The sequence below is a fragment of the Lissotriton vulgaris genome, unplaced genomic scaffold (assembly GCF_964263255.1).
Source record: "Lissotriton vulgaris unplaced genomic scaffold, aLisVul1.2 SCAFFOLD_866, whole genome shotgun sequence".
In the NCBI taxonomy this organism is placed as follows: Eukaryota; Metazoa; Chordata; class Amphibia; order Caudata; family Salamandridae; genus Lissotriton; species Lissotriton vulgaris.
In genome coordinates this window covers 154,596-172,709 of record NW_028254841.1, presented here as the reverse complement: position 1 = coordinate 172,709, position 18,114 = coordinate 154,596, and the positions used below count along the sequence as shown (strand labels likewise).

The window sequence follows — 18,114 nt, the reverse complement described above, 5'->3', positions numbered from 1 at the left end:
CATGCCTTTAATAGGCAGACTTGAACATTGTTACAGTGAGGAAATGGTCTTCCTCATGGAGGGCCTGCACAACCACATTCTAGATGGTGGCCGTCTTCAGGATAATATCATGCTAGACCGAGGCATCCAAAGGTGAGATGCCCTGACAGGATAATTAATGGCTACGGTTTGCCTCATCTGGGGGTCAAAGGAGGCATAAAGATAGTCAGGGCCTAATGGGGTGCCTGGGTCATAAGAAGTGTGGAGGGAGTAGAGGTGGTGCACATGGTCGTTCTGTTATTCTGTCCATCAAATGTTTTTGCGTTGTGGTGGAGGCGACAATAGTGGTGGTCGACAATGGAGGTGGAGGTCAAAGTGGACACAGGGGAGGCTTGAGCCCATGTCTGTTTTTTGAGAATAGGAACCTTGGTGGGCCTCCCATGCAGGTCACTTCTCAAATGCCAAACTCTTCTTACGATGAAATGTTTCAGTAGGTTTTTGTGGGGCTGCTTTGCAGAAATCTAACGAGTAAAGGGATGAATAAAGACAGGCTTCTGCCTTGTGCCGAGGCCCTCCTATAGTCTTTAAGGGATCAGCTGTTCAGTCTTCAGAGCTGGTCATTGAGGGTGTCTGATGTCGAATGCTTCAGGGTCAACAGTGGCCTAGGCTCCGGCATCCAAGAGGCCTTGGACTTTGAGTGGGGTTGAGGCTAGTCAGTGGTCTTTGGTGTTGGGCTGGACGGACGGATGGATGATGGATGGATGGTCGACACCCTTAGTGCGGTCCTTTTTAGGCTCAGAGGACTCTTCCGGTGAGGAGTTGAGTCTTAAGGTGGCAGAGGCCCTGGAGGCTGTGGAACTTTGGGCACAGGGGATGACACCGGACTAAATTGGAAACTCTGCTCTGCCTCAACAGTAAGCCTCCGATGAGTTTCGGAGCCCCTTTGGTACACATCCAAACCGGATGGTAGGAAAACACCTAAAGAGGTCAATGCCCATGCGCATTGCCTACTAAAAGGTGCAGTCACAGTGCATCCTTCGACTAAAAGCCTATCTTCTAAGAATAAGTTGCAAATGCTTGAGCCTAACACTGGATAGCAGAAGGATGCAATGCAGGGGTATCTACAGAACATACCACAAGCATACAATTCTTACCGGGGTACTTTTGTGAGCAATTTCTCCAGGAGTGGGCCAGTTCGTGGCATCACCAAAATCTCCAACCTATGAAAGCAATGCATAAAAAGGGTTACATGATCTACTAACATCTGATGTTCACATACATTTGACATAGTACAACAAGGTTACAGGTTCTACAATCTGCATCTAGTATTCACATACTTTTGTTCTAACACAATAAGGATAAAAGACTCTTGGTGGAGATCCAGTAACGGCTAGTTCAATGCTCCCTTTAAACTCCCAAATAGCCCAGAAACAACTTCTTGAAAGCAATTTAAAGCTGTGCAATGCTGGTCACAGCAAGTGCGTTTTCCAGCTGGGTAGCTTCCCATTAATGTGCCACTTCCTACTGCAGATACACTAGTGTTGATTTATGCAGTCACATAAATTTACCAGATCGATACCGATCAGTAGTATTTTGAAAGATTGACAAGAGGCTGATAGGAAGGTACTGGGAACAGTGTTATGAACCTGGAATAAGTTATCTTACAAGTAATATCCTACTGTTCTGGATTTGTTCTCCTGGGGGTACATTTCCGAAAGGAGGGAAAAATGTTAATATGTCCCATCCCTATAAATTCTGGTTCTGTTGCCTTGTTTATAACGGATTTGTAAAACAAGCAGAATTTAAAACAAGCATTTGCAACGCAATATGTTTCGGATTCACACAAGTTTGAGCTATTGGCATTGTAAAGGACAATGACTTATTTATGTTTTGAGTTTTAAAACAAATAAAAGGCAATAATTTATAATACTAATAAACGCTTGTTAAGAGCCTTCTAGAATGCTTGTTAGATTGTAAATATCAGAGAAAGACCGGCCTGGGACGTCTTCAGAGTAGTGATAAATAGTGCAGAGAAGAAGATGTGCAAGTGTAGTAAATTACACAGACAAAGTGTGAAGTGAGTTACATATGATACGAGCTATAAACACTAACAAAGCGCTCAAACACCTTTCGCTCTGATTACACAGTCACGGCTCAGGAGGAAGCGCTGCGGGGGGGGGGGGTACTTCCTGCCCTCGCTGTGATTTGAGTGTGCAGTGTGGCGTTGCATAAGGAATATGCTACTTACCAGTATGCATCTGTTCTTGGCATAGAGGGCTGCAGAGTGGTACATTATGAATAGATCACCATCTGGTGTTGAGCTCGGATGATTGCACTTTGTTTTTCTCTTGGAGAGTCTTTTGTAGCTTGGTGACTCCTCCTTTGGTTGCTAGTGCGCATGGGCATCGTCTCCATCCTTAGATTGTTTTGCCATAGTAGGGTTAGATGGAGTAGTATGATAGAATACAGATAGAAATGCCCATGTAAGTGTATCTAAATAAGATATTGTTGGAATAGACACAGGTTTCCGGGGAGGCTGGGAGGGCATGTACCACTCTGCAGCCCTCTATGCCAAGAACAGATGCATACTGGTAAGTAGCATATTCCGTTCGAGGCATATGGGCTGCAGATGGTACATTATGAATAGACTATACAGCAGTTCTCTCCCTAGCGGTGGTCGCCCGTGTCTGTTGCAACCGTCTGAAATAAAGTCTTTAACACAGCTTGTCCCACTCTAGCTTGTTGTGTTGTGTGCACATCTACACAATAGTGCTTTGTGAAGGTGTGCGGTGTAACCCAGGTAGCTGCTTTGCATATGTCATCCAGTGGAATGTTTCCCAAAAATGCCATAGATGCTCCTAGTTTACGTGTAGAGTGAGCTCTAGGAGGAACAGTTAATGTCCTCTTTGCTTTTTAGTAGCATATTTGAATACATTTTACAATCCATCTGGCAATGCCCGCTTTAGAGATGGGATTGCCCTTATGTGTAGGAGAAAACGCTACAAATAGCTGTTTTGTCTTTCTGAAAGTTTGTGTTCTTTCTATATAATACAATATTGCCCTTCTGACATCCAATGTATGTAGGGCCCTTACCGCTACTGTCTGTGGTTTTGGAAAGAAGACCGGTAGTTCCACTGACTGATTGATGTGGAATGCAGAAATTACTTTTGGTAAGAATTTTGGGTTTGTTCTAAGAACCACCTTGTTTTGGTGTAACTGCATGAATGGTTCTTGAATTGTAAAAGCTTGTAACTCACTTACTCTTCTGAGTGACGTGATAGCTATGAGGAAGGCCACCTTCCATGTGAGGAATTGTATTTCACACCTATGCATAGGTTCAAAGGGTGGTCCCATTAGTCTGGTAAGTACTATGTTGAGATTCCAGACTGGGGAAGGTGGCCGTCTTGGTGGAATGACTCTTTTGAGTACCTCCATGAAAGCTTTAATTGCTGGTACTTTAAACAGGGAAAGATGTTGCCTGTTTTGTAGGTACACCGCTATAGCTGAGAGATGAACTCTGATAGAGGTATATGCTAAGTTACATTGCTGCAAGTGTAGTAAATAGCAAATAATCTGTTTAGTGGATGCGTCCAGAGGGTTGATGTGATTACTCTTTCAGTGTACAGCAAACCTCTTCCATTTTGCTGCATAGCATGCTCTGGTGGTAGGACGTCTTGCATGTTTAATGATTTCCATACATTCTGGTGGTAAATCTAAATATCCAAACTCTATGACCTCAGGAGCCAGATCGCTAGGTTCAATTGTTTGGGATCTGGGTGCATTATTTCTCCATGGTTCTGTGTAAGGTGCATGGGTAATCTTAGCTTTTGATGTGGCACCTGTGAGTTGTAGTAGCGTGGTGAACCACGGCTGTCTTGCCCACGTGGGTGCCACTGGTATTGTCATTAATGGAATTAGTGGGAGAGGGGGAAAAGCGTAAACAAATTTGTTGGACCAATTTATCCATAGTGCATTGCCCTGGGACCGGTGGTGTGGGTACCTGGATGCGAAGTTTTGGCATTTTGCGTTCTGATGATTGGCAAACAGATCTATCTCTGGTTGCCCCCATCTTTGGAAGAATGGCTGCAGTATCTGGTCGTGCAGCTCCCATTCGTGTACTTGTTCTGACTCTCTGCTTAGGAGGTCTGCTATCTGATTTTGAACTCCTGGTAGGTGTTCTGCTAACAGATAGATCTTTTGAGGAATGGCCCATCTCCAAATGTCCTGTGCTAGTCTGGATAGTTGGAGAGAGTGTGTCCCCCCTGTTTTTGAATATAATACATTGCAGTCATGTTGTCTGTTCTGATCAGGACTGCCTTGTTGGTTATTTGCATTTGGAAAACTTTTAGTGCTAGAAATACTGCTAGTAGTTCCAAGTAGTTGATGTGCAGTTTCTTTTGCTGCACACTCCATTTCCCCTGCACTGTGTATTTGTCCATGTGCGCTCCCCATCCGGAGAGCGATGCGTCCGCTGTCAGTATCACTTGTGGAATCGGTTCTAGGAACGACCATCCCTTGGAAATGTTTATTGTGTTCCACCACTTCAGAGAGCGATGCGTACGGTCGTCTACCAACACCAGATCTGTAATCTGACCTTGAGCCTGATTCCACTGTGTCGCTAGACACTCCTGTAGTGGACGCATTTGTAGTCTGGCATGTGGTATTAGCAGTATGCAGGAGGACATCATGCCTAACAGCTGCATAAACACTCGTGCTGGTAGTGAGTGTTGTGGTTGAAATCTTTGTATTAACTTGACCATTGTCTGTATCCTGATTGGATTGGGGTATGCTTTGGCTCTTTCTGTGTCTATAGTAGCCCCCAGGTATTGTTGAATTTTGTTTGGTTGTAGGTGTGATTTTTTGTAGTTCACCGTAAACCCTAGGTGGTGCAGCAATTGAATGGTCTTCTGTGTGTTGTGAAGGCATTCTTCTTGTGACTTGGCCTTTATTAACCAATCGTCCAAGTAAGGGAAGACATGTATTTGTTGTCTTCTTAGGTGTGCTGCCACCACAGCTAGGCATTTTGTGAACACTCTTGGTGCCGTTGTGACCCCGAACGGAAGGACTTTGAATTGATAATGTTGTCCTTCCACTACAAACCTTAGGTATTTCCTGTGGGCTTTGTGAATTGGGATATGAAAGTAAGCGTCTTTTAGATCCAGTGTAGAAAGAAAGTCCCCTTTCTTCAGTAAAGGAAGTACCTGTTGGAGCGTGACCATGTGGAAATGTTCCGAATTTATGTATGCATTGAGAGGTCTGAGGTCTAAGATTGGTCTTAGAGACCAGTCTTTTTTTGGGATTAGGAAGTATAGAGAGTATACTCCTGTCCCTTGTTGATGTTTTGGAACCTTCTCTATGGCATGCTTTTGTAGCAGTGATAGTACTTCTTTTAACAATGTCAGATGATTTTGACTCATTGGACGCTGTTTGGGGGGGATGTTTGGTGGGGTAGCTGTGAGTTCTAGGCAATACCCATGTTGGATAATTTGTCTCACCCACTTGTCTGATGTGATGTTTTCCCAGACAGGTAGGAACTGTGATAGACGTGCCCCGACCGGTGTTATGTGGTCTGGGGGAAGTTGTATTAAGTCACTGTTTTGGGGTTGGGGAGTTGCGGTTGTTATTATTTCCGTGACCTCTACCCTTGTTGTTACCCCTGTAACTGCCTCTTGAATTACCTTTGGGTGACGTAGGTGTAAAAGAGGTGGATTGCTGATTTGTTCCTGTATTTTTATAGCCTCCTCTATAGGTGGATCTACGAAAGGAACCCCTTTGAGTTGGCTGTTGTAATGCTCCCATTGACTTAGCCGTTTCTGTATCCTTTTTCATTTTTTCTAAGGTCTCATCTGTGCTTGAGCCAAAAAGTGTTTTCTGATCAAAGGGTTGGTTCAATAAGGATGTTTGTACCTCTTGTTTGAACCCTGACACTCTAAGCCATGCATGTCTCCTTAACATGATACTGGTGTTGATGGATCTTGCAGCAGTGTCTGCCGCGTCCAGGGCGCACTTAATGGAAGTGTTAGTTATTATCTTTCCTTCCTGTATTAGCTGATCTGCCCTCTTCTGATGTTCTTTAGGGAGATGTGTGATGAGTTTTTCTAACTCATCATAATGTGCCCTGTCATATCGTGCAAGTAGCGCTTGTGTATTGGCTATGCGCCAGCTATTTGACGCTTGTGATGCTACTCTTTTGCCTGATGCATCTATTAATATTGACTCCTTATCCGGTGGAGGGGCTTCTCCTGTAGATAATGATTTCGCTCTTTTGCGAGCGTTTGATACTACCAGCGAGTCTAGAGGTACCTGTCCTTTGATAAATATTGGGTCCTTTGGAGCTGCCCTATATTTTCTATCAATTTTTGGGTTTAACACCCTAGCCCTCACTGGGTCTTTGAATATGTCTGCTGTGTGACTGAGAAGACCCTTCAGCATAGGTAGAGTACCTGATGTTCTTTGTGCAGTAGGTAGTGCCTCTAATAGGAAATCCTCTACTTGAGGTTCTGTATGTAGGTCTACCTTATGATATTTTGCTGCCCTATTAATGAGCTGTACAAACCCTGTGTTATCAGGTGGTGAAGGCTTTGAGGGATATAACTCTGGGTCGTTATCTGACCCTGCGTCATAATTTTCCCATGGGTCATCCTCATCTGGGATAGTGTCATCATCCTCGTGAGGTTCTCCCTCCCCTGTATCACTGTCTACATCTGACTGAGGTTTAAACGGTCTTGGTGTAGAAGGTGGAGGAATATTTGGCATAGTGTGAGGAATAGGAGAAGAGGGTGTGCCTCTAGGTCGAGGAGAAGTAGGAGGAGTTGTATGTGTCCCCATTGTTCTCTTTTTAGAAGGAAGAGGTTTGTCTTCTAGCTGTTCATTCTTCCTCTTCGTCACTACTTTGCCAGTTTGTGGATCAAGAAACAAAATCTTTTGTTTCGGATCTGTCTGTTGCTCCTGTGTCGGTACCGAAGCTTTTGGTTCTGAAAGGTGCCTTTGCTTTCGATCGTCAATGTTCGGTGTTTGGCACCGAAGATTGGCTCGATTCCGATTTGTTCAGTGTCGAGTGAGTTTGACGTCGAAGCATGTTTCGGTTTCGACATGGAATGTTTCGATGCCGAGCTTTCTCTTGCATGAAGCTTTGGTGTCGAAGTCAATGTCGACCGTCTCTCGGATCCGACCTGGTGGGAGGCCGAGAGTTTCGGTTTCAGTTTCGTTGCCGGGCCCGAAGGCGGGGCGTCGGAAACTTTTTTCTGCGGTTTGACCGGGCTCGAAGGCGGGGTCGTTACCGCACGGGGTCGGTTTTTTGGTAAGGGGACGTCGTCACTCACGGTTTGTTGCACGTCGAGTTCCTCGACATCCGACTCGTCCCCTTCCGACCCCAACTGTTCTTCATGATCCTCTTCTTCATCGAGGTGCTGGTCTTCGAACAGCTCCGGGATCGCCTCCGACTGCATTCTGGAAACCTCGTGTCTTCGAGCTCGACGGTTTCTAATCGTCGACTTGGAGGAGAATGCTGCGCAGGCTTCGCAGTCCCTGGATTCGTGTTCAGGAGACAGGCAGAGGTTGCACACCTCGTGTAGGTCCTTGTGTGGGAACTTAGCACCACACGCTGGACATTTCTTAAATGGAGTGCTTTCCATGGACTCCGGGCTTGACCACGTCGAGAAAGGCCTCCTGTTCGTCGACGTAGCTCAAATGTTTTCATTGATGTTGGCGTCGAAACGCGTCGGAATGTAAATGAAATTGCGTTCGATAACAATACCGTCGAATTGGAAATGGAATACGTGCCGAAAAATCACTTCTTTCCGAAGTTGATCTGGAGTGCTTCAATCCTCATCCGAACCCGATGGCGGAAAAAAACAATCTAAGGATGGAGCTGATGCCCATGCGCACTAGCAACCAAAGGAGGAGTCACCAAGCTACAAAAGACTCTCCAAGAGAAAAACAAAGTGCAATCATCCGAGCCCAACACCAGATGGCGATCTATTCATAATGTACCATCTGCAGCCCATATGCCTCAAACGGAATAGTTTCTGTCCTGTAACTCCAGTTCTGTAGTAGGGGTATCTCTGTTATAGTCATAATCAAGTGAATAGTCCCACCCATGTGCGTGGACCCCGGAGCAATCAAAAATAATCTCTTAAGTCGTCAAAAAATGTAGACCTGCACAGACACAAGAGAGAATTTAAAGACCTATAATGCAGCATATATCCACAGGCTACACTGTCCAGTACTTAAACTAGAAATTCCACCAAAAACCCACAAACAGCACAGCCTGTCCAGTGTTCTCCACAGAGAAAACCCTTCCCCTACCAGCAAAAGCCTCTGGAATGATAGAGAAAGTAGTGGACAGACAATCCCCATAGGCTGCCATTATGTGGCTCAGAACAGGATACTGTGCCTTCAAGAGAACCTTCCAGAACTCAGTATCCCAGAATGCACAGCAGGTCCCTTTTACTTTCAGTTCTTTTTGAAGGCTTAACACGCCAGACATGTATCATTCCTTACATGAATATCTTTCTCCACCAGGGAGGAGGGCGGGCGCTTATGACTATCACAGAGATACCCCTACTACAGAACTGGAGTTACAGGACAGAAACTACTCCTTCTGTAGTAGGGGATCTCTGTGTATAGTCATAATCTAGTGAATAGAATGGCAAGCCCATCCCCACACCAAAGCGGCGGTGGAGAGAAGAGAAATAACACCACTACTGTGCGAACAGATTTCGCAGCGAAGCCTGCCCAACCTGAGCGTCTGTCCTGGCATCAGTGTCCAGACAGTAATGCTTAGCAAAGGCATGAACTGACTTTCAAGTGGCCGTCTTGCAGATTTCTACAATCGGAACATTACGTAGCATAGCAGTCGTGGCAGCTTTGCCCCTTGTGGAATGAGCCTTGGGTTTACCCCCTAAGGTCTTATTAGCCTTCTGGTAATACAATTGTATACAGGACACAATCCACCTCGAGATGGACTGTTTCGAGGTAGCAAGACCGGTCCTGACTGATCCATAGTTAATAAACAATTGGTCTGACCTACGAATATCTTTGGTTTTATCCAGATAAAATTTGAACACCCTCTTAACATCCAGGGAATGCAGAGACCTTTCCGCTGGAGACGGAGGATTCAGAAAAAACGTAGGTAACGTTATGGTCTGGTTACCATGGAAATCAAAGATAACCTTAGGAAGAAATTTAAGGTGAGTACGCATAACCTTAGCAGCATGAAATACAGCATAAGGGACTTGGCAACACAACGCCTGAATTTCACTCACCCTGCGGGCCGATGTGATGGCCACGAGGAACGCCGCGTTCCAGGACAGGTGCTGCAATTAAGCCTTATGAATAGGCTCAAAAGGCTCCTTCATCAATCTGGATAGCACCTCATTCAAGTCCCATGAAGGCGAAGGAAGCCGAACAGGAGGGAACACTTTCATCAAGCCTTCCAAAAAGTCCTTGATCACAGGGATCTGGAAGAAGGAAGTCTGTGAAGGGCATTTCCTGTAGGCAGTCAGCGCAGCAAGATTAACCTTAATGGAATGGAAATTAAGGCCAGACTGCGCCAAATGTCGAAGATACGGAAGTATGACATCTTCCTTACATGTCGTTGGATCATAGTTCTTGGACTTGCACCAATGCAGAATCTCTTCCACTTGTAAGCATAGGAAGTCCTAGTGGAAGGTCGCATAGCCTCCTTCAATATGTCCATACAATCTTCTGGTAGATTCAAATGTCCATATTGCACTCTCTCAGGAGCCATGCCGCCAAACTCAAAGATGAGAGGTTGGGGTGCATCATCTGCCCCCCGAACTTCGCGAGAAGGTCTGGCTGGCACGGCAGCCGTATCTGAGGAAGGAGAGACCGGTGAAGTAGGTCCGTGAACCACCATTGCCTGGGCCATTCCGGTGCAATCAGGATCATCCGCGCCCTGGACTGGGACAGCTTGATGAGCACCGCCGGAATCAGGGGAATGGGTGGAAAAGTGTACACAAAGCTGTTTGACCAGTTGATCCATAGCACATTCCCCAGCGTCCCCTGCTGGTAGTACCTGGAGGCGAAGTCTCGGCATTTGCTGTTTTCGGCGGTGGTGAACAGATCTACGTCTGGAGTCCCCCACCTTGCAAAGACTTTTCCTAGTACTTCGTCGTTTATGACTAGGCTGTGGGGTTTTAGGTTTAAACCTATAACTGATAAAACCCCACTGAAAGAGAATTAGCCCTCACCAGTGAAAACAAACACTGAAAAAACACCTTCACAACTACAAACTAAATGCCATTCAAAGAAAGAAAAAAGAGTGAAAGAGGCATTTTTTGTCTTTCTGAAGGTCCCCATACAATGTAACTGTTATACAAGATAGCAGTAAGAAAGACTGGGCTAACATTATTCTGCTTGAGTTTTGTTGTTTAGGGATGCTACAAAAATATTGTTTCTTCTGCCTTTTGCTTTTTCCAGTTTTGTGGTCTTTGGTCTAAAGATGCAGGGTTTAGAAGCATGTTTAGGTCTTGCCTAATTCTTTTATAAACTGGAGAGAATCAGGAAATATCAAAATCACATTTGATATTTGGCTGCATTTGATTCTTTCACCAATAGGTAAAATGGCTGGTCTTTATAAGAATCTTTCCTAATATGGGTCATCACATTTACCCACAGAGAATGGGTAAAAAACCGTGAATACATCAGCCCACAGTTTCTAGTGGGTCAGTATTGATAGTAGGTGAATTGCCAACACCTCAGTCTTTAAACATTCAATGCAAGGTATAATGACAAGTATATGTATAAACAGTGCTTTCACCAAAAATCTGGGATAGTGGTGAAAACATGACACCAGACTTTTGGAAAACATGGAATGCAGTATCACTTTAAATGCCCTGCAAAAAAAGGTTATTTCTAAGTACAACAAAGATTTGAGTGATATTGTTTGTATTTGCAGTGATTCAGCTACGTATATGAAAAAGTAGTGTGAAGACCTTTCAAAATTTATACCCAAGCTGAAGTGATTCCCTGTAGGAGATCCTTGCCACTTTAAATGGTATGCTAAAAGCATCTTTACAATCTTCGGAGTTAATGAGGAATGCTATTGACTTTTTAGCAAATTCTGGTGCACTGTTCTCTTATGCACAGGAACTAAAACGCAAACATTTATCATTTTCTGCTTTGTGTAGCATCAAAGAAAGTGTCATCCCAACTCTGTCCCTTAGCTGAAGGTTCAGTCCAAGGGGCTATGAATGCTATATTATCCATGTGGCAACCGTTTACCCAATTTTTGCTGAGTGATGATGCCAAAGGCAAGAAATGTGAGGATCTTTGGTTGCATATTGATAGTGGTGTGAAAAAAGTACACTACTGCATTATTAAATTTTTACAGGAAAACATAGCTGCTGTAGTGGACATAATAAAAAATCAAGAGTCTAAAAAAACCCTTGTCTGCCAAGTGTTCTGCATAATTGGTGTAGAAGTGAAACATCTTCGAGAGTAGGCTGGGCGACACCTTTAGTGACTTTGGCACTGCAACATGTTCCATGTTAGAGTGCTTGCCACTTGGTAAGCAAAGCAATGTTGAAGAGCAATCCAGGAACGTTTATTTTACAATGTATTAGAAATGGTTTGCAATGATGCATAGAAATGTCCCTTCTCCCACAATGACATTTGAAGTCAATGAAGCCTCACTGTGGTACTCTGTACAAGTTCTAGATCCCTTCAGTAAAGGGGAATTTCCTCCGTAGTTTCAAAAGTGCTACTTCATTTTTGACTGCTTCAATAACTGAGGGAATAACCTCCCAGCTCAATGAAAATGTTGCAGAACCTGCCCTGAGAATCGCAATCTTTAAATGCACCAGTATTGGCATGGAAAGCTATGTCAGTGGCCAGAGTTAACAAATTGTGTACTGGCTGTTTTGGCGTTGCCCGTCTCAAGTGCCAATGTTGAGAGGGTCTTTTCAAAGAAGTTTGCATGGGAAGGAAAGAGCGAGCGCACATGACCAAAGACTCACTGAAGTATTGTATGGTTTACTACAATAAGTTTAATTTGCAAAAATCTATTTGGACCTCATATACACTATGTACACTGTCTATATACCATGTTCTATCAGTGCAGAAAGCAAGCAATAATAGGAGCAAAACGTTCCATAAACCCGGAAAACCATTGTGTTAAGTGGCGCAAAAATATGTAACCACTGATAACGTTTTTTAAAGGTAGAGAAATCATTTGAAAACACTGGAAAAAACCCCACCAGAAATTGCCAAAAATAAAAACAAACCGGAAAGCCTATTTATGACCCATTCATGGTTTTCCTGAATCAGTCGGCTCAGTGCGTCCGCCTGCACACCTGGTAGATGGGTAGCAGTTATCGACAATCCTCTGGCTAGAAGCCAGTGCCAGATCGCCTGCGCCTCCCGCGACAGGGTGCGCGATCTCGAACCCCCCTGCTTGTTGAGGTAATGCATTGTGGTCGTATTGTCCGTCTGAACAAGCAGAGATTTGGTCTGGAAGGACGGATGAAAGGCCTTCAGTGCCAAGTGAACAGCTCTGAGTTCCAGGAAATTGATGTGATATGTGGACTCCGTCGGGGACCACGTTCCTTGTATCTAAGTCTCCGGAGTGCGCCCCCCAGCCATGGAGAGACGCATCTGTCACGATAGTCTGTGTGGGAATGTCCTTGTGGAAGGGAACCCCTCTGAGGAGATTCTCCGCTGAACACCACCACTTCACAGTCTTATCTTGTCGTCCCAAGACCCTTTCCTCTGAGCCCACTGATCCTCCAAGCACTCCTGCAATGGTCTCATGTGCAGCCAAGCGTGTGGCATGAGGAAGACACAAGAGGCCATCGACCCCAGTAGAGAAGACACCGTCCTCACTGTTGTAGATGGAGCGGTCATAAGAGCCTGAGCCTTCCGAAGGAGTGATAACAGTCTCTCCTCCGAAGGAGACACGCTTGCTGACAAGCGTATTGATGGAGGCTCCCAAGTACTGTATGCACCTGACCGGAGTCGGGACAGACTAACATGATGTGCAACCCCAACCAGTTCAAAAGAACACACGCCTTCTGGAAGTGCGCTTGAGCTTCCGAGAAGGAAGCCTTGATCAACCAGTCGTCCAGGTACGAGTAGACAAACACCTTGTTCCTCCTCAGGTGTGCCGCTACCACTGCCATGCACTTCGAGAATGTTCTGGGCGCAGACTTCAGCCCGAATGGCTGTACTGTGTACTGATAATGATTGGCGCAGACTTGGAATCGCAGGAACTTTCTGTGTTTGTGTGCAATGGGCACATAGAAGTAAGCATCCTGTAGGTCTATAGCACATAGCCAGTCTCCCTGTTGCAGCGGAGGATAAATCTAATTCAACGACAGCATGCGAAATTTCTCTGCGAATCCACTTGTTTGCTTGTCGCAAATCCAGAATGAGCCTGCACTCGTTCTAGTCCTTCTTGCGAACCAGAAAGAACCGTGAGTACAGACCTCTTCCCCTTTGAGACAGAGGTACGTCTTCTATCGCCCTTTTCCTTAACAGGGCATCAGCCTCTACCTGGAGCTCGCGCAGCTTAAACTGCGAGCTGACCGGTGGAATTGCTGGAGGCGGGCTGGTGAACCGAAGACTATCCATTGCAAGCAATATTAAGCACCCACTTGTCAGGAGTAATTTTTCTCCATTCTGCCAGAAAAAATTGAACGCTTCCCCCCCACCGGAGTGGGTAACGGCTGTAGGGGAAGTATCCGCTCAGGGACGAGACTGAGCCGGGCCTTTGTTCGCTGCTGCGGACTGCTGGCCCTCTATGCCCTTCTGACGCTTCCGGAAGGGCCTCCGGAACTGCTGCTGCTGTCCCGAAGCTGCCCTCACCCTCTTCCTTGCACCCCAAACCGTCTCTAGAATGGGCGGTAGGTCTTCTCCTTGGGCTTCTCCAACCAGACAGCAGTCAGGGTCTCGGCCTCCGCTTTCATGCGGGTCATCTCGTCGTCCGCATGCTTGCCAAACAGGGTGTCTCCCGAGAAAGGCAGGCTGGCCACCCACTTTTGAGCCTCTGGCTTAAGAGATGTAAGGCGAAGCCAAGCGTGGCGCCGTTGGTTGATACCATGGCAGTACCCATGCGCCGCCAGAAGAGACATCAGCAGCCGCGCTGATGAGTTGGTTAGACACCAATATCCCCTCATTCAGAATCTCCTGAAAGTCTTTTCTTCTATCGAGGAAGGAGCTCAACTAATTGCTGGAGGGACTCCCATAGGGCTCGATCATATCGCCCTAGCAAAGCCGCAGCACTTGCAGCCTTCATTGCAGTAGACGCTGTCCCACAGACTCATCATCAGGCGGTACTGTCGACAACGGGGTGGTGGCATCCTGCTTCCTAGCCGCAGTCACTAAGACAGAGTCCTGTGTCGGATCCATACTGAGAAAAGATCCAGCGCCCGGTACTTCTTGAGGAGCCTGGAGGCGGCCGCCTTAGTCACCGCCGGAGTGAGAAACAACTCCTCGGTGGGCTCCACCAATCCTGGTACTAGAGGCAGCAACGTCACCTTAAACCCAACTTAGCCGCCCCCCTCAGCAGAACCTCTTGGAATGAGACGATGTAGTCTACCGGCGACACCCTCGTCAAAGGAGATTCCGACAGTCGGCGAGTATTCCCTGGTACCAGAAGACTTCTTCCGGAACATTGATCTGCGCCTCCTATGGCGTCACCTTGATCGTGTCGACGACAGATGACGACTCTGCGATTTCTCCCTCCGGCCGGAGCGAGAGCGCGATCTCCTTGGCTTCGGACGCTCAACAGGTCTAAACGGAGATGGCGATGGCCAACTGACCGGGGGCCTCAGCTGAGAAGTCCCCTTAGGCGGCGTCTGGTACCGTGGAAGTGACACCGACCTCGGCAGAACCGCTGGCAATCCAGAAGGCGGAAGCAGAGGATGAGAATGAGGAGGAGGCGGTGGTGGAGGCGGAGTGGGAGTCCGCGGGGGAGGATCCTTGGGCAAGGGAGAGGGGGCGGGGAGAGTCGACCTCTGCTTAGGACGGCGAACGCCTCCTGGACGGCTAACGCCTCCTGGACGGCTAACGCCTCCTGGACGGCTAACGCCTCCTGGACGGCTAACGCCTCCTGGACGGCTAACGCCTCCTGGACGGCTAACGCCTCCTGGACGGCTAACGCCTCCTGGACGGCTAACGCCTCCTGGACGGCTAACGCCTGCGGGATCTCGACGTCCAGGATCCCCTCGACGCCGACCTCTTCTTCGCCGACTGCGAACGGCGGTGTCGCCTCGACGGCGAGCGCCGACGCCGGGCCGCCTATCGACGTCAATGACGCGACGACGATGATGATGATACAGTCAACGGCGACCTCGACGGCGGACAAGTCAGTTCCCTCGACGCCGAACGTAGACGCCGCCTCGACCCAGAGCCCTGGGGAGACAGGGAACAGACTGCTGTCATCCCTCTTGACGCCGTCATTGGTGCTATCGACGCCGGCGAACAGGGATGCTTGCTGGTCTCCCTGGGGAGCCCCCCAGAGGCCTCAACATGGGCAGATGAAGTAAGCCCAGACCCACCTTGTGCCTTTAGTCTTCTATCTTCCAGGCCTTGGAGCCTGATCTTCATCCTCGCTCTCAGGGTCCTGCTGGAGAAGGCCTGGCAAATGTCACTCCTCCAGGACATGAGATGAGGGAAGGCAGATGATGCACACCTCGTGTGGGTCCGACTTGGCCTTCTTCCTCTAACACTCTGGACATTTGTCAAACAAAGCAGGCATTGTGGCAAATAAGAGTGCTCAAAGACATACACAAGGAAGAAAGCACCCAAACACTTGAAAAAGTGAAAAATTCTATAAAGAAACCCTAGAAAGGGAGAGCCCAATGCTCCAGGGTCCTGCTTGCAGGAGCCGGAAAAAAGAACTGAAAGTAAAAGGGACCTGCTGTGCATTCTTGGATACTGAGAGAGTTCTGGAAGGTTCTCTTAAAGGCACAGTATCCTGTTCTGAGCCACATAATGGCAGCCTATGGGGATGGTCTGTCCACTATATCATTCCAGAGGCTTTTGATGGTAGGGGAAGGATTTTCTCTGTGGAGAACACTGGACAGGCTGTGCTGTGTGGGTTTTAGGTGGAATTTCTAGTCTGGACAGTGTAGCATGTGGATATAGGCTGCATTATCTGTCTTTAAATTCTCTAAGTGTCTGTGCAGGTCATATTTTCTGATGACTTAAGAGATTATTTTTGATTGCTCCGGGGTCCACGCACATGGGCAGGACTATTCACTAGATTATGACTATACACAGAGAACCCCCTACTACAGAATGTCATTGCTATCTTTGGCCTACTAAACCACTCCAGCTGTAATAGGACACTGGCGTCACCACCTGGTGCAGGGTGGACTGGGCTTTATGGCAGGCATGGAGGGAGGGATGGTCTCAGCTGCAGCTTCAGCCTCCTACAGTGCACCTGCTATTACTGGTGAGAGAGGCACTGAGGTGGTGGCATAGTTGGTGGCGGCACTGGCAACAGAGGCGGCACAGGCAACAGAGGCGGCACAGGCAACAGAGGCGGCACAGGCAACAGAGGCGGCATTGCTGGTTGTCGTGGCGGTTTGCTGGTATTGGTACTGGTGGCATTGGTGATGGTACTGGTGGCATTGGTGGTGGTGGTGGTACTGGATGTGGTGGTGGTATTGGAGGTGGTATTGGCAGTGGTACTGGTGGCATTGGTGGTGGTATTGTTGGTGGTGGTACTGGTGGTGACATTGGTATAGGTGGTGGTGGCACTGGTGGAGGCGGTAGCGGTGGAGGCAGTAGTGGTGGAGGTATTGGTGGTGGTGGCACTGGTATTGGCGGTGGCGGTGGTATTGGAGGTGATATTGGAGGCAGTGGTGGGGGTATGGGCGGTGGTGGTGGTACTGGTGTTAAAAAAACAGGATTTTGAAAACCGCCTGTCAGGTGGCTTTAGTATAGATGGCATGAAACAGATGTGCTGTTGTCAGCTTCAGTCCATTAGCACAAGACTATACTACCTGGAATTCACATGACTTAATTTGCTAATCATTTCTAAATTAATTTTACTTGGGGAGAGGGGGGTTTGAAACAGACATAATAATAAGATAAGATAATGCCGGGTTGAAGTGATTGAAAGCAGGCGCCCGTGTTACAGGGAAGCTGTGATGCTTAAAAAAAATAAGACGTTTCCGCTGAAACAGCGCATGCCCGGCCTGCAATAGAAGAAACTCAAAAGTAAGAACTCAAAAGTAAGAAAACAAGTTACTTACCTGTAACTTTGGTTCCCCAGTATTGGTAACTTTCATAAATTCCCATGCTTTGTATCATTCCCCGTCGTCGGAAAGGGGGCCTCGGTAGTATCACAACCATAGAAACAAAAGAGAAACATAGGCCTAGGCCTCATCTCATTTTGTATCCTATCACTCTGTGTAAAAGAGACCAAACTTTTGCCAGGACCAATCAGAGCAGCCTTACCCCATAGAACCTTCCTGAGAGCTGAGAGCCTCAGATTTTCGTAGCCGCTGTGCAAACCGCCACTAACTCTGTAAAAAGACAGCTTTCCCAGGGGAGGAGGGTGGGCGCATGGGAATCTATAAAAGTTACCAATACTGGGGAACCAAAGTTACAGGTAAGTAACTTGTTTTCTTGCCCCAGTATTGGAACTTTCATAGATTCCCATGCTTTGTATCAGAGTAGCTAGCAGTAAATTACCAAGACACATTTTATAACTACATGGTATCACATAACCAAATAGCAATACTTCTAGCATAGCAAAAACAAGAAACAAAATGAGCTCACCAGGAAGGAGGGACTGTAGGGAAAGCTCACCTCAATGAAAAAGATTCCGCAGAACTGCCTGACCAACAGCCGCGTCATCTCGTCCTTCAGATTCCAGGTAGTAGTGTTTCGTGAAGGTATGAGTACTGCTCCACGTTGCTGCCCTGCATAAGTCCTTAATGGCGACTCCAGAGAAAAGAGCCACAGACTATGCCACAAACCTTGTGGAATGTGCACGGACCTTTCTATTCAGTGGCTTGCACGCCTCTTGTTGGCAGAATTGAATCGCACTTGAGATCCAGCGGGAAATGCCACTCTTTGCCCAAGGAAACCCCTTCCGTGGTGCGCTGTAGGACACAAACAATTGGGATGATTTTCGAAAGGTTCGTGTGCGTTCTAAGT

At 47.1% G+C, this 18,114-nt stretch overlaps 1 protein-coding gene across 2 annotated transcripts in view; it reads right to left on the bottom strand.

Annotated features, from left to right (window-relative positions):
* Positions 1-18,114, bottom strand: part of LOC147659395 (la-related protein 1-like) — a 784,977-nt gene that overhangs the window by 658,633 nt on the left and 108,230 nt on the right. For both annotated transcript variants that reach the window (XM_086951772.1, XM_086951771.1), the window contains exon 3: positions 1,134-1,199. In XM_086951772.1, the coding sequence (XP_086807898.1) occupies positions 1,134-1,199 (66 nt within the window). The remainder of the gene's footprint in view (positions 1-1,133; positions 1,200-18,114) is intronic.